We start from the raw sequence: 25,105 nt of genomic DNA on the forward strand, positions 1-25,105 counted from the left end.
AGTCACATGAATTTCAACTCTATACCAATTGGTTTATGGCTCAAGGATCATGTTGAATGCACTTGAATATTAAAATGAAACAGCAGCATAACAAAATGCATCTAGACAGAACGTTCTGTACAAGTTGGCAGATGATCATTTATCATTAAGAATGCAAGCAGAAAATAAATAGTGAACCCACTTTTCAGTATTTAACCAAGAAAGCAGTGCAATATCTTTTCTCTGCTTGTATCTATACTTTGCAGGAAGTGCTTTAATGCTTATATATACACATTTTCAAAATCAGGTCTCAGCCTGCATGAAAACAATGACAAAGGTATTTTAAACCAATCTCTACAGCTTAATACTATAGCAAAAACTATTAGTATGTTCCAGTTTACAGAAAATATACACCTGACTTAACAGAATATTAAATATGCCAGGTATGTTATGGACCTGGTTCAAGCATGGATGATCCACACACATATATGGCCTGGATTTTGCAGCCAGCAACAAAGCAACAGTGCTGACCTCAAAGTAAATTGCCTGCATAGATGTAACAATCTGTGGTGTCGATTTCCCCTTTCCTGACTTTAGTTTGAATTTGGTGTCAAGTCAAGGGATCTCCAGGTGTCCAGCAGTGATGTCATCAAGCAGGGTAAACAGCCAATCACACTGAAGTATTCTCAGACAAGAAGTCAGGAAGCAAAATGCACCATCCTTCACAATTCAATTTTGCAGAAACCATTTGAGACATGCATGGTTTAAAGCAGAAGCTGAAACAAATTTCTTTTAGAAATGTTGAACTTTTACAATGGAGAAATTTGACATTCCAAATATAAAGTTAGTTTTTCATGGCCAGTGAGGTTTTTCAGCCGTAATTATGTACTTGGTAAAACATTAAAAACTCACTTTCAACAAGATGCACCATTTTCAAGAATCTATACAATGCAACCGATGGTGTAAAGGGCAAATCTTTGTTAGTTCAGTGAATTCTATTTGATTGCTGTCTGTAGTGAATTCAACAGTGTAGGCCATGGAGAAATGTAGGATCACTGACAGCAGTTTCTGGATTTTCTGCTATTCCAAATGTGAGGACTCCTGAATTTGCTGAGAGTTTCAGCGAAATAATGACAGTAAACATTGACAGTTTCAGAATCATTACCACAACAAAATCTGGACCATTATACATAAATAAATACTTTAAGAAAATTCATACTTTCAACAAAGTGATATCAGTATTAGGGAATTGAATATTTTTTCCTCCACCAACATCAAGTCCTCCCAGGTCAAGTATAAGTCATACGCTGGGTAAAGTTCCCAATATATTACCAAAACATACCCAGGTTAACATAATAAACACATTTTAATATAATTTTAATTTCCGAACTAGCCATCCTTAGATGTTTTAGTGCAAAATTATTATCCTGTGATCCTCTGTCCAACTGAACTGAATTGAGACTGGCAGAATTCAGCACTTATAACCCTTACAACCAACAAAGGCTTCCATCCAAAGTTCTGGACTGAAATCAAACTCAGGTCAGTACACCATTCTAATCCATCTTTCTTTCTATGCAAGCTGACATGGACCTGGGTTGCATAATTTATAATTCTTGCAAATAGCAAACAAAATTATAATTTACATTTGCTGGTTCACTATATGCACATGCTTCTCAAGTCACATCAGGTAATTCATCCCACTGCCCACTTGGACATAAGGCAAATGTAAAGCTCTTTTGCGGATACTTAATGCTTTTGTTCAATTCGTTTGCTATAGTACTTATAGCAGGCATCCCCGAGCACATTTTATCACTATTAGGGAGATCATAATTATATCTAATAGCTACTTGCTGGTGAGACGCCGTCACCTCTTTGCCACAAATTACAATAAGAATGCCATTTGAAACCCTTTGGCAACTAGGAATTGTTCCAGGAAATGGTGCAAGGGGGTCCAATAGGATTGCTAACTCCACAACAATATTAAAAGTAAAAAACTGTAATGAGGGTGAAGGTGAAAATATTTCCACTTTACTTTTTTGAGACGGGGCAGAATCTTGACTCTACCAAATATCTTGACTCAGTCAACAACTCAGCATGTTCCAAGGGAGGAAAATAAAACTGAAACTCTTATGCCAAACAGTTGGCACACCACCTGGCTACATTAGACAGGAAGATTTAAGGAAATCTTCAAAAGTTTACATGCCCAGAAATGAAGGATGGTGAGGAATTTAAGCGTCCAATAAAGTGGGAAACTGGGAAAAACACATTTATCCTGATGTTTTTAAGTTTTAAAAATTTACTTCATGTCAAATTATTTTCAAACTTGGGGGGAAAAAATTCAGCTTTGTTTTTAAGCAACACCTAGATTTTAAAATTCTCACCTTTGTTTTCAAATCCCTCTATGGCCTCACCCCTCCCTATCTCTAACCTCCTCCAGCCCTACAACCCTCCAAGATATCCATGCTCCCCCAATTCTGACCTCTTGAGCATCCCCGATTTTAATCGCATCGCCACTGGCAGCTGTGCCTTCAGCTACCAAAGCCCTAAGCTCTGGAGCTCTCTCCTTACACTTTTCTGCCTTTGTTTATCTCTTTAAGAGGTTCCTTAAAATCTACCTCTTTGACCAGGTTTTTGGCCCTTGGCCCTAATATGTGGCTGAGTGTCAAATTTCATTTGATAATGCTCCTGTGAAGCGTCTCAGGACTTTTTACTCTACATTAAAGGAGGTATATAAATGCCAAGTTGTTGATATTTAATTTGGAAAGTTAAAGATTTAACACATGATTACAGCCAACTTCAATAGTATGCAACAAGAATTCAGGACAAGCATACTTTGTAATTATAGTCAGCACAATGTCAAAGTTTCATCCATTAAGGTGAACAGATAATGCCACATGATGTAGTGTTCATAAGTTTTTGTTCATAAAAACTTCACTCAGCAGGGAAGACAGTTGTGATGGTTACACAGGCAGATCATAAAGGAGTACATTTCATGCTCAATCAACACATACCATCTCTTGCCTCCACCATCCATGTGTTTTGCATAAGTCAACTGGATCAGCTGCTTAAAGTACCTATTGTACTCAAAGGAGCAGAAATTAATTGATTGGCATAAGTTACATGGAGTTTTTTTCTTTTTAGTAGGATCAATAGTATACTTACTTTCACCATCCCTTACAAAAAATGAAGTAAGTTCAAATAGCACTCCACAGTTACAGCCCGATTAAGGGCTAAGATATTATAACTTCTTTGCTGAGTCAAGCTGACACACTGTGATGAGACCTAAATATTGTTGGGTAATTATAATCAGTTTTACTGTCCTGGACATTGAAATTACATTTTGTTTCAGTAAATCAATTGGTTTAAACGTAACAATGGATTAATCAGACTCAAATACAATGCCAACAGGCAAGCAAATGCCAAAAGATGGGCAAAAATTTTAATTCCTCCTAAATGTGTGTAGTGGGGAAAGCAGTAGGTTGGGTGCAGAAAGTCAATGCTTGATGCAGACCCACATATAAACGTGTACTTTATTTTTGTGGTTCTCATCATGGTGTAACACTCAAAGTTGCTCCATTACACTTTCAAGGAACATAAAACATACAAAGGTGCAACTTAGGTACATAAATTGATGGGAGTTTTGTACGAACTCATCATGGTATGATCACTGCAAGCTACAGGACTTTGATGTAAATGTATTCAATGCCTCTTTATCATGGTCACTGTTAAACATGTGTGTTTTCAGCTGCTGCCTTGCACCAGGCCACAAAGAATAAATCTCATCACTTGTAAATTAATGCAAAAAGTCTTCAATATTCTGTCCCACTACTCAACCCCATTCCAAATTCAAAGTGGGCAATACATTTGCAAGTTAAACAGAATACAGACTAAACTATGGAATACTGCTGGACAGCACCTGGTCCATTTTGCAGAACTGATCAGGAATCACTTCAGACTGTATCACAACCACTCCTCAGTAAATGGGTCAAAAACCACAAACAATATATTGGGAAAATATACACTTAAATAAATTATGTACAGCAAATCTTGGTCTCATTTCCAGAACTTTTCCAACCCTCCGTGTCTTCATGATGGCTAATCTCCCATTTTCACTTTAGATGTCTGTTACAAAAAAAGAAAGGGATTCATTTGTTCGATTTTACAGCATTAACCTCTAACAGATGCTAAGACAATTTACAATTTTGCATAAATACACAGAGAAAGCATTAGCTGGAAATAGAGGATATATTCTTCATTCTGCACTGGTACACAGACAATGGGAATTAGCATTAAAGGACATAATCCACTTTCTGTCCTGTATTCAACACATTTCAAACTGAAAGGATTTTACTATCAAACGAAAAGGAAAAATGAACCATTATCTTTTGAAGAGTGTCTAATGCACATTTTTCTCACAGAGACAGGTTGCATTTATGCAATGGCTTTATAGAAAAATGTCCCAAAGAGCTTTAGAGTTGTAAGCAAAACAATGGATGCTGTGTCATAAAACACACTCAAAGTAGTAGCTAAAAGTTTCGATGAAAAGGGTGAGCTTTCAAAGCAGAGATGTGGAGGGGCAGGGGGGTTTGAGGAAATTTCAACACATGGGGCCTAGACAACTAAAGACATGGCTAATAGTGGGGCTAAAGAAGGACTGAGTCAAAAGAATGAAAATTCTGAGTTGGGGATTGGGCTGGAGGAACTTTACAGGAGTAAAGGGGATCAAAACTTTGAAGGGGGGGGTTAACAACGGTGAGAATTTTAAATAAGATAATGGGGGAGCAGAAGCCAATGTAGTTTGGCATGGACAGGAGCCACAGACAAACAGAATGGAGGATGTAAGGCATATTTAAAGAATATAATATTCAAGCCTAGAGATGACACAAGTCATGAATGAGTGTTTCAGTGGCAGGTAGGCTCATGGAGGGGTAGAGATCTTTAGTATTGAGAGGATGCAGAGTTGCAAGGTTTGAGTGAGTTGTCATGGAAACATAGTTGACCATCTTACCTGTAGAATGGCCACAATGACTCCAAACAAACCAATAGCACTGCCAAAAATTTCAACGATCAGGATCTTGACAAACAGGCTGGCATTCTGCGCATCAGCCAGAGCAGCACCACTACCCACAATACCAACGCAGATGCCACAAAACAGGTTGGAAAATCCAACAGTCAGGCCAGCTCCAAACATGGAGAATCCTACAAAGAAAAACAGGAATTGAGAAATCTAGTAATTGAAAATCAAACCAACTCAGTTTTGCCCATTATTATTGGGTGATAGCAACAATATAAAAACAAAGGGATAAAAAGTTTCCTTGCAGTCTCACTTAAGACTTTTTGATGTATATAGAAGTATTAGCGAAAGAGAAATAGAACAGGCTTAAGGGGCTGAATGGCCTACGCTTGTTCCTATTTCTTTAAGACAACAATTAATTTGAATTCCCAAGAAAGAATTCTGGTCAACAGTATAACCAATACAGGAGGTTTATTTTCTGCAATAAAACACACACTAATCCAGTCAGGAATGGACTACAAAGTTAAATGAACAGTAATCCAATGATATTAATTCTAAGGGATAATCATGCAACAAAGCATTGAAAACAGTTAATCTGTTTTCTAAAATAGTTTTGAGTACCTTTTCTGGCTGCTGCACCTTCTCCAATAGCTGGAAAAAGTCATAGAACCACAGGTTTACACCACAGGAAGTGGTCATAAAAAGCAAGGGGCCTAGTACTGAGTCCTGCAGAACGCCACTGGAAACAGCTTTCCAGTCGCAAAAACATCAACCAACAACCCTTTGTTCCTGCCACTGAGCCAATTTTGTGTCCAGCTTGCTACATTGCCCTGGATCCCATGGGCTTTAATTTTTTTTAAAAATGGTCTGTCATGTGGGACCTTGTCAAAAGCCTTACTGAAATCCATGTAGGCCACATCAACTGCACTACCTCATAAATCCTGCTGGTTACTTCCCTCAAAAAATTCAATCAAATCAGTCAGACACAACCTTCCCTTAACAAATCCACGCTGACTGCCCTTGATTAATCCATGCCTTTCTAAGTGACAGTTTATCCTGTCCCTCAGAATTGATTCCAATAAATTCCCTACTACCGGGGTCACACTGTCTGGCTTGTAATTCTTCGGTCTATTCTTCGCTCTCTTTTTAAACAAAGGTACAACATTAGCAGACCTCCAGTCCTCTGGCACCTCATATATCCAGTGAGGATTGGAAAATGATGGTCAGACCCTCTGCTATTTCCTCCCTGGCTTCTTTTAACAACTTGGGGTACATTTTATTCGGCCCTGGTGATTTATCCACTTTCAAGGTTGCTAGTCCCCTAATACTTCCTCTCTCCCTATGTTTATCACATCCCATGCTTCACACTCCTCCTCAATTACAATGGCTACATCATCCCCCTCTTTTGTGGGTCTGTGCATAGCCAAGAATTTGTACAAACTTCTGATGTGAGTTTTCGACAAGCTGAGCCACTGTGCCTGTCAGCAGCCAGAAACAGTGGCAATACATTTATGCAGCATTGGGGAGGCCATCTACATCAGTTCCTGGTAAATGAACTCTTAAACATAGGCTTCCATTTCAAATCCAATGGATATAAACTAAAGTTGGCACAACAGGAAAAAACCAAACTCACCTGCTTGATAATTCCTGGCTCCAATTGCCTGTGGAGTGGTGCCACTGAATGGCTGTGAGGAAGAAAAAAAATATTTTTTGAAGTAATAAATGGAACACCAGGAGCCAGTTCAATGTCTTTCAAATTATTCACCTGAACAAAAATAATTTGTTACTGGTACAGGGTAGTTTTTGTGGGATTTGACTATCTGTTTATTTTGTCAACAAGATCTTTCAACCACACTTCAAAGCACTGTTTCCGCAATAAACACATACATTCAGAAACCTGAAAGCAAAGAATATTTTGCGGTACTTTCCTCAAAGGTGCCATTAGTCGTCATATATAACTTGTGTTAAAAGATTCAGAAATAAATTTAATCTGTTGGGTTTTTATATTTAAGAAAATGATTAAACGACATACAGAATAACCAAATTTGCATATCTTGATTTCTTTGCTTCCCAAATTTTCAACCCTCTTGCCAGACCATAGAATATTCTTCACCCAATGAATAAAGGCAGGCAATGTGCTCCCAGGATTCTGCTAACTTTTGTTAATCAAAATATGCATAAATACCGCTAGGGGATATGCAACTCTGTTGGAAAGCAGTTAAGAAAAGGAACTGCATGTGCGCAGAATCAAAGGAACAAATCTGAATCCTATTTAAGTTTGAGCAATATTGTGTCATCCTTGCCACTTTGTTACAGATGCATAAACTCCCCCATGAGCTATATAAATTATTGAGGCTTTTCACCTTGAAAATATATATACTGATTGCTCATAGTGCAGGGGGTAACAGATTGGCATGGATAAAAGATTGGCTAGCTAACAGGAAACAGAAGGCATAAATGGGTCATTTTCTTATCGGCAAGATGAGCCATGTGGTGTGCCACAGCGATCAGTGCTGGGGGCTCAGCTTTTCACAATTTATATAAATGAATTGGATGAAGGGACCGAAGGTATGGTTGCTAAATTTGCTGATAACACAAAGATAGGTAGGGAAGTAAGTTGTGAAGAGGACATAAGGAGACTACAAAGGGATATAGCTAGGTTAATTGAGTGGGCAAAGATCTGGCAAATGAAGTATAATATGGCAAAATGTGAAATTGTCTATTTTGTCAGGAAAAATAAAAAAGAAATTAGCTAAATGGTGAGAGATTGCAGAGATCCAGGATGCAGAAAGATCTGGGTGCCTTGGTGCATGAATCACAAAAGGTTAGAATGCAGGTACAGCAAGCAATTAGGAAAGCTAATAGATTTTCATTTATTGCAAGGGGAATTGAATACAAAAGCAGGAAGGCTACGCTTCAGTTTTACATAGCATTGGCGAGACCAAATTTGGAGTGCTGTGTACAGTATTGGTATCCTTATTTAAGGAAGGACGTAAGCGCGTTGGAAGCAGTTCAGAGGTTTACTAGACTAATACCAGGAATGGGCAGGTTGTGTAAAGAGGAAAGGCTGGACAGGCTAGGCTTGTATCCGCTGGAGCGTAGAAGAATAAGAGGCAACTTGATTGAAACATATAAGATCCTGAGGGGTCTTGACAAGGTGGATGTGGAAAGAATGTTTCCTCTTGTGGGAGAATCGAGAACCAGGGATCACTATTTAAAAATAAGGGGTCACTCATTTAAGATAAATGAGAAGAATTTTTTTCTCTGAGGGTTGAGGGCCTATGGAACTCTCTTCCTTAAAAGGCAGTGGAAGCAGAGTCTTTGAATATTTTTAAAGCAGAGTTAGAAAGATTCTTGATAAGGGGCAAGGGGTGGGGAAGAAGGTTATCAGGGGTAGGCAGGAACGTGGAGTGGAGGTTACAATCAGATCAGCCATCATCTTATTGAATGGCAAAGCGGGGTCAAGTGGCCAACTCCTAATTTGTATGTACAATTAGCAATACCATTGCCATTGTGTTGTGAGGCATAGTGGCATTGTCACTGGACTAGTAATCCAGAGACACATGGTAATGCTCTGGGACCCGGGTTTGAATTCCACCTTGGCAGATGATGAAATTTGAATTCAATAAAAATCTGGAATTAAAAGTCTGATGATGACCATGAAACCATTGCCGATTGTAGTAAAAACCACATCTGGGTCACTAATGTCCCTTAGAGAAGAAAATCTGCTGTCCTTACTTGGTCTGGCCCACATGTGACTTCAGACCCACAGAATTGTAGTTAAATGCCCTCTGAACAACGGCAGTTAGGGATAGGCAATAAATGCTGGCCTTACCAGTGTTGACCACATTCCATGAACGAATAAAAAAAGCTTACTCTGTTGAACATCTTTTCAAGACAGCAAAGTGCGGAGACTGCATAAAAGCATGGTGGAATTGGTATGCTAATTGGCAAGTATTACATGCAAATTCAAATAACATAAGGAAAGAGAAATTACAGCTCCCTTTTTTATAAGCATGTTAGGTCAGATTTTGACATCAAATGTATCCCAGACTAATTAAAAATTAAAATGAGCAAATCACTACATATTTATACTAAAAATTCACATACCTCTGCCATATTACTGATGACAATAGCCATGATAATCCCATAAATTGCAACAGCTTCACAGAAAATGATGCTGCAATACAAATGTTAAAAATCATCATTGCTGTTGAACTACTGCTTGGCCACTGCCACGTTTACTATCTGTTCATCATTATGATCATCTTCATCTGTTTGCGACTCTATATATTTGTCAACCCCTATTTGCACAGACATTTATTTTCTAAGCACCTGCTTCTTGCACTGCCCCACACTCCATGTAGAATAAAGCGTTGAAATTCAGGCTTGTTCTCAATATTTTTCGCAATCATTCTCAACATCTGAGCTCCCACAAGCAAGGACACATTTCTACATTGGTCGAAGTGTATTGTATAGAATGTACAGTACAGAAACAGGTCATTCGGGTCAATGCTGGCATTTATACTCCGTAAGCTATGGATTCACCTAACTACAAATACCTACCCTACCAAACTCCTTCATAAATTTAAAAAAGACCTCAAATAGTTCTCTTAGTTATCTTTTTGAGAAATAGGAGTTCCAGCCTAATCAACCTTTGCTAAAAGGTGCACCCAGTCAATTTTGACAACATTCTTTCCCATACATTCTTTCCCATACATTCTTCAGTGTTTCAATATCCTCTTTGGCAATACATAAATCAGAATACTCCAAATTTAGTCTAACCAAGGGGCTAAATTAAATGTAATATTGCCCCTCCGGTTTTATATTCTATTCCTGTAGCCATGAAACCCAGTAGTTTGTTTATACTGGCCTTATCAAATTGCATTGCTACTTTTGGTGATTTATGTATCTCTATTCCTAAATCTGTTCTTTTACCCCATTTACTTTCTTACCTTCCAAAGAATAAGTGGCCTCCTATTCCAATCAAAATGAACCAGCAATTACAGAATTGCATTTGGCATTCTTAAACCAACTCATCAAGTCCATTTATCATGTGTGATTGGTGCACATTCCACATTTTTATCTATAACCACTGCGCTACCCTGTGCCTTCTCTCCACCACAATTTGACGTAATCTGCAAATTTTGATTACATACTTCAAATTTCCAAGTCTAAATCATTAATGCGTGCGGAAAGTAAGTGATCCCAGTACAGCTTAGCTCCCTGCAAGAAAAATTTTCCCCATTCCTGCCAGTCTGAGTGGTTATGATACTGGATTAGCAACTCTGAGGTCATGAATTCAAACCCCACCTTGTCAATTTGTGAAAATGAATTAAATAAATCTCATAATTTGTTTAATACTTGAAAAAAATGTGACAGTTTCCAAATTGTCATGAAAAGCTCAATTGGTTAACTAATAACCTTCAGGGAAAGGAACCTGTCACAGACACCCTTCCAGGAAAATTCCACATGTCAAATAGCCTGCATACCATATGTAGTCCATTCTTAATGCTCCGAGAGTGGCTCGTCAAGCCACTCAGTTGTTAAGGTGACTAGGAATGAAGAATAAATATGGCCTTGCCAGCAAGCCTCACCTGGAGAATTTTTTTTTAAATCTTACAATCTAGGTCAAACAATTCTTCCTTTTACTGTGAGCTTACTATTAGATAGTATGTAGGACTTCACTTTATCATGCCACTTCAGATGACATTATGAACTACTGAAGACAAATAGCCTAACAGGGTAAATTATTAAACTGACTTCTTCACACAAAAGAACTGAACAGTACAATAACTAATTAGGAGGCTAGAAACACAGATTAATCAAAACAAACCAGGCATTAAGATGAATTCTTATTACATGACATGAAGTACTTCTCAAAAAAATCTTAATCCCAACCAAAAAACAAGTCTTTAAGCTTTGTGCAAGCTAATAGCTAAGTTAATCTTCCTGTTTCATGGTGAGACAAACTAAACTGCCAACACAGAATCGTGCTGTTTTCTACATGCACAATTTCTTTGATGGCGTCAAGTTTTCAGTGAGCTAACAAACCAAATTTATCATTTATCTATGCATATCTTTGAAAACACATTATTTCAATTTGCTCTTGTCCCAGTGAATTAGCCTAACTTTCTTCCATTCTTTGATGCAACTCTGACTCTTCTGATGGTGTTTCTTTGGTGACTGCAAGCTGTTCACTATAATAACTGGCTCTGTGACAAGAGTCAGCATACCTGACGTAACTTTTCCCTTATCCTTCGTTTAGTTTACTATAACAAAGAAATTCATCTTCCAGTTCTTATAAAAGGTCAGCCTGAAAAATTAACTTTTTCCCCCTCTTCAGATGCTGAAGGTCATTATGATAATATCCAGCATTTTATCTTTAGTTGGAAATCTACAGAGATGCATCAAAAACCAACAGTGAACTGAAAATTCTGTAGAAAGCCAATGCTGTTATCTGGAATGAAGTCTCAATACAATTATCCTGTTCAACATTAGTTTCAGCCTGATGAGTAGAAAATCTTAACTATTCATAAAAATAAAACTTACACTTAAAATCCTATTTCTCCCTTTCTTAGTCTCCCATAACTCATATCCATTACCCTAGTAGATATACAGCTATATCCCCCTTTGTCGTTTTACAGGCTAACTGGACAACCAATCACCTCCATCTAATTCCTTGCAACAGCCACCCTAACATCAGCTGTCAGAGAAAAATCCTCTTGCTCAAAAAGTTTGCAATTGATTGACATAAGAGGTGTATTATTTCAATCAGTTTTATCATTTTCAATAAGCACACGTGAGTTAAGAGCTATTTTAAAACAATTACCTGACAAGGTTTTTGGTTTTAATCCTAGGTGCCTTCACACCCCCACCAAGAATGCTGGAGCCAGTGATGTAAATTCCCCTAAGTAAGCAAAAACACAAAGAAGTGGTTATGTCTATTTCCTTTCCAATAAAACCTTACTCCTAAGATAATAAGGCAGGCAGACAACATATTCCCAAGGCTTTGGGAAGTCGGGAGGCCAGTCACTCATTACAGAATGCCTAGCCTCTGAACTATTCTAGCAGCCACATCATTCATAAATTCAGTGACGGTAATGACATTGAATGTTATGGGAGGCTGTTAAGATTCTCTCTTGCTGGAGATGGTCATTGCCTGGCACCCGTGTGATGCAAAATGTTATTTGCCACTTATTAGCCCAAGCCTGGATCTTGTCCGAGTTTTGCTGCATGTGGATATTGATGTCTTCATTTTCTGAGGAATTGCTCTATCAAACATAGAAAGGACATCTTGATGCCCCCTGGAATTTTTCTTTGTCTAAAAACATCCATGATTCAAGGTGTAAATAGTTATTACATGTATGAATGATCTTTGGGCATCCTGGCCAAATCTAGTCACTGGAACTGATGAGAAAGAACTCTTACCATGCAGCCCCCACGACAGACAATGAGATAGCCAATCCAATTCCCAGGTTTGCCCACATGAAGGGAGATGTTTCTGTTAAAAACCTATCAGGAATTTAAAAAAAATTAACATGAAATGAATCGTTTCACATTTCTGCACTCCACGTTTGAAAGAAGTACCAAGTATATCTTAAAAGCTTTCTTAAATGTTTGAGTCAAAGTGACTTCCTATACGAAGCTAAAAATGTCTACATGAAAGATCTTTTGCCAAAAGTTTGTCAATAATATATTTATTTCAATATTCTCTCCAGTCTCACTGTCATACTCTTTTTAATGAAGATTGAGCATATCAAAATAGAAAGATAAAAGGTTGAATTTACCATCAGCAAGCCAGAAACCAAAACCATTCCCTTTGTCCTTTTGTTCATGACATCTTTGTCAATCTCTCCTTTGCCCTCACCTATCACTGGCCTTCTATCCAGCTTCACCTGCTCAACCCCCCTTAAACAGAATAACTTTCATCACATTTCTATTTCTCTTTAGCTCTGAAGGGTCAAACGGACTCGAAACATTAGCTCTGTTTCTCTCTCCACAGATGCTGCTAGACCTGAGTTTTTCCAGCATTTTCTGCTTTTGTTTGAGATTTCCAGCATCCGCACTATTTTGCTTTTACCAAAAAACACTGAATCCCTTCACTTCCAATTTTAAATTTACAGATGTCAACAAAGTAAATGATTGGTCCATATTATGATATGAAAATAGAAAATAAAATATAAATAAGCAACTTTTTTCTTAAATGTGGAATTTTCATAATGGAAAAATTTGACATTCAACAAATACAAAATTCCTCTTTAGGGCCAGTGATAGTGTTTAGTAATTATGAACTCAGTACGCTGTTTAAAAACCAAATAAAACCTCAGTCAACGTGTAACATTTTCAAGTTTTTCTACAGAGAGGCTAAGAGCAGAGTGGAAGTTATCAGTTCAATGATTTCTAATTGACTGCATTCTAAGGATGATCTCAAAAGCACACACTCTGGAAAAGCACAGAATAAGTGACCGGAACTCCTGGATTTCCGTCCTTAGCTACACACGTGCATACTGCAGAAGTTGCTGTTGTCATTTTCACCGTCATTAATACCACAAAGTCCAGGAGATATACATATTTATATATACACAGACATACATATACACAGAGATGACATACAAAATGTGCTGCAACCAGAGGCTACTTTAAAGCTATAAACATTCATTTCCACAATCTGACAGTACAATCCTGCAAGGATTATTTGTCCACATTATTATGCAGTATCAGGTGCTCAAAGTACACCAAATAGAAGTAATTTCTTCAATAAAATGATAATCTAGAATGCTTATCAGAACAACCCAATTTGCAATGTCATCTATTGTGCCAGCCAATTTACAAGGTCATTGTTCAGCATCTGTTTTAACCAAAAACAGTAAACTTTACAACAACACACGAGACAAGATTAAAGCAAGATTCTACCATGAAGATCAGGACACACCCTGCTTCTGGAAGAAGCTGTGAAATACTGACAGTGCAAGAATTTAACACCTTCAATATCAATAGAAACCATTTAGTTCCCAGTTTTAGATTGGTGCATAAGACTTTATCTGCAATCTGTTGACCTGTAATTCCTGGTACTGCATTTTAATTCAATTGTGATTGGAATTCGCCTCCTCCTAAAGTAGCCTTTATTTCAATAATCAGTGCAGTTTCTGACAGATAATTTCACCTTGATTTGATGTATGTTTTCAGTGTACAAAAATTGCACGATGTCCGCAATAACACTCTTGCACGCTTCTTCCTCTCCCTCTCCATGATCTTCCCATGTTTTGTTCAAATAAACAAGCATTCACTGATCATAAAATGTGTCAAAGGGAGGAAGGGTATAGAGAGGAGGAATGAATCTCCTGATTATATTCAAATGCAGAACTTATCATGTAATCCCACTTTCTTTCCCCCTCACTATTCAGTGCAAAGCATCCCCACCACCCTCCTCCCATCCTCTCCACTTCTGCTATTCTTATTGGTTCACATTACTCCAAAAATCCACAAATCTTCCCGTGTTATTGGGTGAAGGAGGATGCCTAAAACCGAATGGTAATTTCCATTTTTTTCCTGTTTAATAAACTTTAAAAAAAAAGTAAGTTTTGAAAATGCCATTATCAAAGGGGAGCTTGGAGTTACCAAACCAACGAAACACAATAAAATATATACAGGTAAGATTAGGAAATTAAGTCCATGGTACATTATTTTAAATCAGTTCAACCAGACCATCATGCACAGAAAGTCTTCCAGTTTTGCTTCCTCGGTTTCTCCCCTTCCTGCGGTGTACCAGCATTCACTTTAACAGTAACTATTTTGTAATAGATTTTTTTCATGAAACAGGTAGTGACAAAGTACAATAATCTCTTGCTTAAACAAAATATAATTCAGTATCTCAATTTAGCACTATTCCTCCCATTATAGTTTCAAATATTAGTGTATGCCATTTCCTGAACATTTCACCAAGCATTCTTCAAGAAAATACACACTTTCATTGTTATTTCTCCCCCTTCTTTAAAAACTATGTCACCTCAATGCGATTCTGTAAAATGCCCTGCCTATATCACTCTACCTTTTAATATCCTCTTCAAATCCATCCTTTCAACCAAGTCTTCAGGAACCTCCCCCAATTCTCACACCACGATCTGATGACTGCTCTTTAATCAATGTTTTTCAAAAAAATTCTTTCATGGGATGTGGACATCGCTGGCAAAACCAGCATTTGCTACTCAAGCCTAACTATCCTTGAACTGAGTGGTTTGCTCGATCATTTCAGAAGGCAATTAAGAGTCAACCATATTGCTGTGTGTACGGAGTCACATGTAGGCCAGACCAGGTACACTTGACAGATTTCCTTCCCTAAAGAACATTAGTGAGCCAGAGGAGATTTTACAACAATGTTGTTGTTCTACTCACCATAATGGAGACTAGTTTATAAATTCAACTGATAAATCTGGATTAAATTCAGATGGTGGTATTTGAACTCATGTCCCAGAAAATTAACCTGGATCTCTGAATTATCACTATGCCACCTCCCCTTAATTCCTATTTCTTCTCTCCATGTAAAACTTTTTAGGAGTGTGACACAAATACTTGTTATGCAACATCCTTCCTCCCTATCTCCCTCCATCCCACAGAGCACGTTAAACTTTGATTCATTCTGACCATGGATCTGAATTAGAACCGCATGGAAGTATTTGTTCTTGCCTCATGCTAACCAGCCTATAGTGCCTGTGCCTCTGCTCATGTTAACCAGCCTATAGTGCCTGTGCCTCTGCTCATGCTAACCAGCCTATAGTGCCTGTGCCTCTGCTCATGCTAACCAGCCTATAGTGCCTGTGCCTCTGCTCATGCTAACCAGCCTATAGTGCCTGTGTCTCTGCTCATGCTCACCAGCCTATAGTGTCTGTGCCTCTGCTCATGCTAGCCAGCCTATAGTGTTTGTGCCTTTGCTCATGCTAACCAGCCTATTGTGTCTGTGCCTCTGCTCATGCTAACCAGCCTATAGTGTTTGTGCCTTTGCTCATGCTAACCAGCCTATTGTGTCTGTGCTTCTGCTCATGCTAACCAGCCTATAGTGTCTTCGCATCTGCTCATGCTAACCAGCCTATAGTGTCTTCGCATCTGCTCATCCTAACCAGCCTATAGTGTCTTCGCATCTGCTCATCCTAATCAGCCTATAGTGTCTTTGCATCTGCTCATGCTAACCAGCCTATAGTGTCTTTGCATCTGCTCATCCTAATCAGCCTATAGTGACTTTGCATCTGCTCATCCTAACCAGCCTATAGTGTCTTTGCATCTGCTCATCCTAACCAGCCTATAGTGTCTTCGCATCTGCTCATGCTAACCAGCCTATAGTGGCTTCGCATCTGCTCATGCTAACCAGCCTATAGTGGCTTCACATCTGCTCATCCTAATCAGCCTATAGTGTCTTCGCATCTGCTCATCCTAATCAGCCTATAGTGTCTTTGCATCTGCTCATGCTAACCAGCCTATAGTGTCTTTGCATCTGCTCATGCTAACCAGCCTATAGTGTCTTCGCATATGCTCATCCTAATCAGCCTACAGTGTCTTTGCATCTGCTCATCCTAACCAGCCTATAGTGTCTTCGCATCTGCTCATGCTAACCAGCCTATAGTGTCTTTGCATCTGCTCATCCTAACCAGCCTATAGTGTCTTTGCATCTGCTCATGCTAACCAGCCTATAGTGTCTGCACCTCTGTTCATGCTAACCAGCCTATAGTGTCTGCAGCTTACTTTCAACCTAGGTTTTTATTTCCAAACTTGTCTCTGTCCCACCATCAGACGTCCTGAAGACTCAGCTGATTCAGCGACAACTTTCACTTCCACTTTTTGATAACCTCAAACATTCAACAAAATAAAACATGCAATAAACTTTTGAACATTTAACTAGGAATTTCATTTTTTTCAAAAATGTCTAAATGTGAAGATGTAGAATCTACACAAAGTGAAAAGGGAGCAGCAGCTGGAAATGGTCAGTTCTATACAGATCGATCAGAGGCTAGGACTAGTGCGATGAGTAACTCACCTCCTGACTTCCCAAAGCTTGTCCACCATCTACAAGGCGCAAGTCAGGAGTGTGATGGAATACTTCCCAGTTGCCTGGATGAGTGCAGCTTCCACAACACTCAAGAAGCTTGACACCATCCAAGGCAAAGCAGCCCGCTTGAGTGGCACCACATCCACAAACATTCACTCCCTCCACCACCAACACACAGTAGCAGCAGCGTGTACCATCTGCAAGATGCACTGCAGGAATTCACCAAGGCCCCTTCAACAGCACCTTCCAAACCCACAACCATCTAGAAGGACAAGGGCAGCAGATAGATAGGAACACCACCACCTGGGAGTTCCTATCTAAGCCACTCACCATCCTGGCTTGGAAATATATCACTGTTCTTTCACTGTCACTGGGTCAAAATCCTGGAACTCCCTTCCTAACAGTGCTTTCAGTGTACCTACACTACATGAACTGCAGCGGTTCAAGAATGCAGCTCACCACCACCACCTTCTCACGGGCAACTAGGGATGGGCAATAAATGCTGGCCCAGCCAGAGAAGCCCACATCCTGTGAATGAATTAAAAAAAAAATAAAATAAACTTGTAGGCTACTGGAATCCCAGTATCAGGCAGATACTTTGAATGTAATACCAGAGATCACAAAAACTTCATCTTTCACCTAAATCATTTTAAATTAATTTGACTACACTTTGCCCTGACCATGCTGTAGCATTTGTGGTAGTGGAAAGGAAGAGGCACTAGGCAGAAACAAAATATGAGAAAAAAGTAAAATATTGATTTACCCACCGACACTTCTTCAAACATTCTCAAACAAAGTTTGAAAAGGATTCCTATCTATTGTCGAGATGTAATATCTATCTCTGTCAAGTTGCCATTGGGTTTCACTATCCAAAAAGTGAGACAAGAAAATTGCTGCCAAATTTCATACTTTCCATGCCAGCAAATCTAGGTCCCTAACCTCTAATCGCAGGATAAAGTCCAGGACTGCCCAGTAGCTGAATCTGACAAGACAAACATACAAAAACACTCCAAAGTGCTTCAAACAAAAACTGACAAAGCCAAGGAGTTTTAGGAGAGATGTTAAAAGCTGTTTCCAAGAGATGGGTTTTAAGAGTCTGAAAAGGAGGAAAGAGGTTTAGGGATAAAGATGTTTTGGGAGAACATTTCAAAGTCTAAGGAGTTTCATTAGGGCTTGACTACATTACTGAATGAGGTAGCAATTGGTGGAGGAATTGAATTTGCTAATTCCTGGTATACGAAAGCAGAATGAAGTGGCAAACTAGAAAGCATAATCTTGGGACCAGGTTTCTAGCAACCTGCACTAGCTAGAGGATGGATGTAATGACTATGATCACACTAGTTACTCTATTTATAAAACACTGGCTTAGCCGGTATTGTGTTGGAATAGTGTGTGCAATTCAGGATACCGCACTTTAGGAAGGATGTGAAGGCTTTAGAGCTGATGCAGAAAAGATTTAGGAGAATGGTTCCAGGGATGAGGAAATTCAGTTACATGTATAGACTGGAGAAGCTGGGGTATTCTCCTACAAGAAGAGATGGTTGAAAGGAGATTTGAAAGATGTTTTCATAATCTTGAGGTGTTTAGACAGAGTAGATAGAGAAATTGTTCCTTTTGGTGTAAGTGTTGAGAACCAGAAGACACTGATTTCAGCTGACTGGCAAAAGAACAAAAGGCAACATCAGGAAAAACTTCTTACATAGCGAGTAGTTATGATCTGGCATTGTAGGACTATAGAAGAGGCCCGATTGAAAGCACACCCTTATAAAACTTGTTACTGCACAATTCAATTTAGAAAGTGAGAAAGTTATTAGCAATTGATTGGATTACCAAAAGAAAGTTACCTCTGATTAGCATAAACATTGCATCAACACAATCAGCTTTGAAATGAGTTTAAAAGGTAAACTAAATAGTTACAAATAAATGGGAACTTCATTTTGCCTTTAAAATGACTTACCATCCTATATCGAAGCGAAATCCTAGATCAAATATTGTGTAACAAATGCCTGTAATAGAAAGATACAAAGTTGCATTTGAGAGCAATGAAACTTCTTTTCCCCAATGAGTCTGATATCAAGATCTTGTTTGAATTTTGCTAACAGAACAGAACTTCATCCTTTTTTTAAACAAATCATTTCAGGACTTGCTGACTAGAAATATCAGGTATTCATGTTTGGCGCCTGTAATGTGGTTCAATATGAAAGAGGCTTTTTAACTTCAAAGTGGCAGAGATTTCAGGTCAGGATGAAGGAATGAGAGAAGAGAATGTTTTCTCATTAGCACTCTTCCCCGTAAGGGTAAATACTGCAGTATGCTGAATTGTATAAAACCGCAAAACCTGGTTATATAGAGAAGCAAGCTTAACATGAACGGTCTCCCCAGCAAGATTAAGACGGAACTATACGTTATATATTAATGAGAATAAGATTCAATTTGAGCTGAAATAAATACTTGGCAGCATTAACTTCTCTCTGCATTTGAATGTGCTTTCTAGTATTTGGTTAGTTTGCCACAGCTCATATCAGAAGGCATTTTGAGAACAAGGTCACAATTTATAACTGGACAGCACAGGTGATGCATTTGTGCCTTTTAGCTCACAGGTTCATGATTACCCAACTCAACTACTGCATCACATGGGAGGCACCATCCCTATAATTTATAACTAAAGAAAACACATGAGCTTCTTAGGCCATTAGTTCTGACTTGATCCAGGTCCCAGAGATAAAAAGTCAGTTTGAATTCACAAAATTATTGGTCTATTAGTTTGGTTCTGATCCAAACCCAGGTAACAGAGATAAAAGGGCAATGCTCAAAACCACTAAGTTTTCTTCTTCTAATCAGGTATTTAGAATGTCAAAAGAGCAGATTAGTTATCACCCTGGATCAGAAGTTTTTGGGACCTAGCAAACATTTCACATTCAGCAATTCTATTCATGTTTTATTCTAGCTAATGTGAGTATCAGATCTTAATTAGATGCAGAAATAAAATTTGACTCCAAGCATAAGGATTAAATAGACATTTGGTCTTTATTCTTGTTTTGCTTGAAATCATCTCTGCCCACAGTATGTAAAACAGAGTTCTGCAAAAACTTGACTTCAGTGCAGTATTGAGAGTGCTTTTGAATGAGATATTAAACAGAGGTACTCTCTGTCCTCAGACTATTCAAAGAGGAGCAGGGAAATTCTCCCAATGTCCTGGTTAGTATACATCTCTCAACCAAATTCACTAAAACAGATGATCTAGTCATTTGTCTCAATGCTGCTTGGGAGCATTGCTGTGCACAATTTGGAGAACAGTTACTGTGTCAAAAAAAAACACTTCATTGACTGAAGCACTTAGGGATGTCCTGAGGCTGTGTAAATTATAACATTATACAGGGTCAAGCTATGCAAACAAGAAAATTGATGGGTGAGCACTCCGTGGGTTCAGCTCTGAAGAGGAACCGTGAGGAAGTATTTTCTCCCAAAGAATCTGCCCTTTTATAATTCACAGCTCAGTTGGCAGCACTCTTACCTTTGAGTCTGAAGGCTGTAGGTTCAAGTACCGCTCAGACTTGAACGCAAAAAATTTAGGCTGACGCGCCAATGAGGTACTGAGGGGATGCTCCACTGTTGGAGGTGCCACCTTTCAGATGGGCAGGGTGCTTATCCCTGGTGTCCCTAATTAATCATCACAAATACAGGTCACCTGGTCATTAACGCATTACTAGTTGTGAGAAACTGCTGTGCCTACATTGGTTGCCATGCTTGGCCTAAATGGCCAAGTGGTTATGGTACTGGGCTTGTAACCCCAAGATCAAGAGTTCAAATCTCACAATGGCAAACTATGAAACAATGTAACTTCATCTGAATAGGAACAGATGGAAACGTGTTTGTACTCGAAAGAGTTACATTGGTTGCCAAGTTTCCTAAATTACCATAGCAATTGCATTTAAAAATATTTCATTGACTACGAAGCACTTTGGGATATGAGGTCATGAAAGACATGTTTGGTAGGACACTGTCAACTATTTAATGTTTATAACTTTTTCGATATTTAGCTGTAGCACCATTTGTACATTGCTTGACTTTTCATAAATGAAAAATTCTCACTTCCCAACCTAAAGTATCTGAGCTGTGTACAGAGTGAAGATCATAGCGTTGTTTATTCTGATGAGAGTCAGTCAAGAATGTAAGATCTTTAAGATGTCCATTTAACCTTGGGTGCCCTGGAGATTTCAACAAACTTTAGAACCAGTGAACATGGTCTCAAGTTTGAAGAGAAAAGGTGCACAAATAATTTAGATTGTGAAAAATGTCAAGTGGGTGAGTTTAGTCTATCAGCAAAATACACTATATAGACTCTACTGTTCTTCTAACTGTCTATGATTTTGATTAATTGGTTTACAAACATTAAGTCACCATAGAATTGCACAACACAGGCCATCATACTTGGATCGACTCTTTCAAAGATTTCTCCAATTTAGTTCCACATCCCAGCCTTCTCCCTCTAACCCTGCAAATTAGTTCTCTTTAAAAGGCAATTTGACATGTTTGAAAGTTCCTTACATTGCATTCCATTGTAATCTGTGTGAAAAAAATTGTCAATTTTGCTGCAGTTCTTTTCCCAGTTCTACTAAATCTATGAGCCCTCATTACCAACCTCCTTGCCAGACCAAACAATTTCTTCCTACTTACTTTATGAAAACACCTTATAATTTTCAATATTTCCTCTCAATCTTCTCTCCTCTAAGGACAATTCCAGCTTCTCCAATTTCTCAACATAGTTGAAGTCCATCATCCTTGTAAGCCTCCTACGTACTCGCTCCAAGCCCTTGACATCCAGCTTAAACGTTGGTGCTTCGAATATTACACAATACTCTGAAACATGGTTTGTGCAATTGCGACATTGTCCTCCACTCTTCATCTCTGAGTACCACCCACCAGGTCCTACTCTCATACCCCCTAAGCCAGTCATAGAACAGGACCCAAAAACAGGGGTCAGCAAGAAGAACATGCCAAGTTATTCTTTAAATTGACCAGTAGCTATCAAACTTGAAAGAACTGCATGGCTATGTTTCTTAAAAGAGGTTTTAATAATATAATAGGTTTGGCTGGAACCACATAATACTGACACAACTATGGAACTTCCCATTTTATGCAAAACTGAAACATTTCACATACTGATAATAGCTTTAACACTTCCAAAACCAGAACTTCCTTACTCTCTTACCAATGATGTTAGCAGGTTACTCCTTGTACATCAACATTTTTGAAAATGCATCAGCTTTCAAGCGCAGTTTGCAAGTTTGTATGCAAGCATTCAATTGCAAGCATTAACACATCCACAAAGGCAATTATAAACTATAAAATGGAATCAGTTATGATGGCTGCCAGCAAATGCAGACCGTTCAGTTTGTTACAGAAATATACCCATTGGGCAATTCACACGATAGCAATATTAAAAGCTACTCCATAACATTAGCCTGATTACTATTGTCTTTCATACAAATATATCAAATACCACACATTATGGCTTTTTCATCTCAATATAATGAAAGTTTTGGGCAATTTTAAGACACAGACTTATTTTCACATACTAATATAAATAGTACGCATCAATTGCATTAGTGAAAACCTCTCTAGGTTTCCTCTAACTGAAAAAGAGCTTGCATTTATTTAGCACTTTTTGTGACCAAAGGATACCAGAAGCTCTCTACAGTTAATTTCACTTCCATAATGTGGGAAATGCAGTTGCCTAATTGCACACAGAATGATTGCACAAACAGCAAGATGATAATGACCAGATGATCTGTTGTTATTGCTTGGGGGGGCTCAACACCTTGCTCCTCTTTAAAATAGTGGCATTGGATTTTTACATCCACCTGAGAGAGCAGCCAGGGCCTTTGTTTCATGTCTCATCCAAACAATGGCACATTCAACAGTGTAGCACTCCCTCAGTTACAGCACTGGAGCGTCAGTCTAGATTTGACAATTATCTATCCAAATATCGACTTGAACCCACAGCCCTTGACTCAGAGACAAGAGTATTATTGCTGAAATGTGCAGGAAGCCAAAATTGTAGATAAATTTAAACATTTTGCCCTGTAGCGCACACAAATATACAGCTATTGAAATAGTGTCATACCTGCCTCTTAATTTCAAACTGAATATTTCAATTTCTGACCAAATCAGATTGGTCAAATTGATTGAAGAAGTCCATTCTGATACTCAATATTCAAACATCAGCAAACATAATTGATCAGACAGTGGAAACACCAACTCTGATAGGTTATTTTATTTAAAAAAATGGTTCAGCAACAAACTCAACAGTCCTGTTCCTTATTCAGATTATTGTTGGCAATCAGAAAATGAGAGTACAGGAAGCAGTAGCAGAATGTGAATCTTTATAACCACAAATGCCTGGATTTTCGAGAAGATTGTTATAGTAACATATGAAAGTGACACAAATCTATATGCACCAGAATTTGGGAAGCTATTTCCCTAACACACTAATCTCAGCCTTAAACATTTCCACTTTGAATTATTTCACAATTAATGCACTTCACAAGTCCAGAAACCACATATTGCAAAAATAAAACTTTACCATTTACTCATCCAATACAACCACTCAACCATATTACACTTTTCTTGTACTTTGACTTGTAACTGACAGTACATACTTCAGTTGGAAGCTCATTTTCAGGTGATTGTTTTATAAGCTGGACCCACCTTTGGAACGGATAGGAAACAAGTTTAGAAACATGACCAGGCCATTCAGTCCCTCAAGCCTGTTCTACCAATGAGATCATGGCATATCTGTAGCCTAACACCATTTCCCTCAATACCGATGGCTTGCAAAATGTTATCATTCTCAGATTTTACATTACTGATTTGAGTTGGCATCTACTGCTTTTTGTGGGATGTTTCATACTTCTGTGTGTGTAGTGTGTAGTATTTCCTAACTTCCCTCCTGAAAGGACTGGGTCTGATTTTAAGCTTATGTCTCTTGTCCTAGTCACTCCACCAGCAGCAAGAGTTTTTTCTCCACCTACCCCCTCAATTATTTTCAAAATTCTTAAAAACTCAATCAAATTACTCACAAACTGACTATATCCCAGAGAATATAAACATAGTATACAAAATCTCTCTTAATAATGTAAACCTTGGAGCCCCTAACATTCTGGTCAATCGTCCTGCACTGCTTACAAGGCAAATATACTCTGAGTTGTGGTGCCCAGAACAGCACAGCATCTGGTACACCAGATGTGGTCTAACCAGAAGAAAAGTATGCTTTGAAAGAGAAAAAAAGGACAAAACAGCACAGAGATTACCGAGAAAAGATGACAGCCATTATAAGTGTGGAGTGGCAAATGTGTTATGCAGCTTTCAGTACCAGCGACAAAATCTTACTTGCTGCCAAAAGCCCCTTCTTAAAAAATAAATTATCATTCGTTAAAGCCTGTCATCTCCCTGGTGCTATATATCAGCACATAATTTGATCCAATCTACACAAAGTATAAACATGCAACACAGCTTCGTGTTTAGTGTCAGCACTTGCAGGTCGACAGACATCTGTGGCAGAATTTCCCAACTTCATTCTTGTCAGTGATTTTTCAACAGGTTCTTTGGAGGCTGGGGGGGAAGTAATTAATTAAATATACAACACTCACAAGATGCCGGGGCCGGAAAACATCTCCAACAGTTAATTTCAAAAGCTTCAATATCATTTTTCATGCTAAAATGAAAAGTCTCCAGCAGCGGCAGGTGCAGCCGCCCGCCCGCCCGGGGACGGGGGCATCAATGAGCCGCTGTCTCCAGCCGCACTAGGCCCGACAGCAGGCTGGGTTCAACTCGGGCTCGGCTCCGGGAGGCCGCCCTCCGCCTCCGCACTCCTGCTTTCTTACCTACTACTAGGAGGGTGGACCAGAAGGCCACAGTGATGCCGCCGTACAGCAGCGCGTAGCCGTTCATTGTTCCGGGCAGCCGGAGACGGGGCTCAGACCAAAGAATCAGGGCAACTATCGCCGACAACTCGCGTCACGTGAGAGGACTGCGCGCGGCTGTCACGTGAGCGGCGTCACGGCCGGCCG

The 25,105-nt window shown here is 38.9% G+C and overlaps 1 protein-coding gene across 2 annotated transcripts; it reads right to left on the reverse strand.

The window, feature by feature from the left end:
• Positions 1-2,710: 2,710 nt before the first annotated feature.
• Positions 2,711-25,105, reverse strand: atp6v0b (ATPase H+ transporting V0 subunit b). Of its 2 annotated transcripts, XM_041208074.1 has the most exons (9): positions 24,920-25,006; positions 18,991-19,039; positions 14,160-14,282; positions 12,425-12,508; positions 11,826-11,903; positions 9,104-9,173; positions 6,627-6,678; positions 4,988-5,178; positions 2,711-4,101 (listed from the first exon to the last, which is right to left on the reverse strand). In XM_041208074.1, exons 3-9 carry the CDS (start codon positions 14,243-14,245, stop codon positions 4,075-4,077), a joined length of 588 nt encoding a protein of 195 aa, XP_041064008.1. In that variant the 5' UTR covers positions 14,246-14,282; positions 18,991-19,039; positions 24,920-25,006; the 3' UTR covers positions 2,711-4,074. The 2 variants fall into 2 exon arrangements, with proteins under 2 accessions (XP_041064008.1, XP_041064007.1); XM_041208073.1 differs by lacking the exon at positions 14,160-14,282 and having other exon boundaries at positions 24,920-25,105.

This window comes from Carcharodon carcharias, chromosome 16, assembly GCF_017639515.1.
Source record: "Carcharodon carcharias isolate sCarCar2 chromosome 16, sCarCar2.pri, whole genome shotgun sequence".
NCBI classification, from domain to species: Eukaryota; Metazoa; Chordata; class Chondrichthyes; order Lamniformes; family Lamnidae; genus Carcharodon; species Carcharodon carcharias.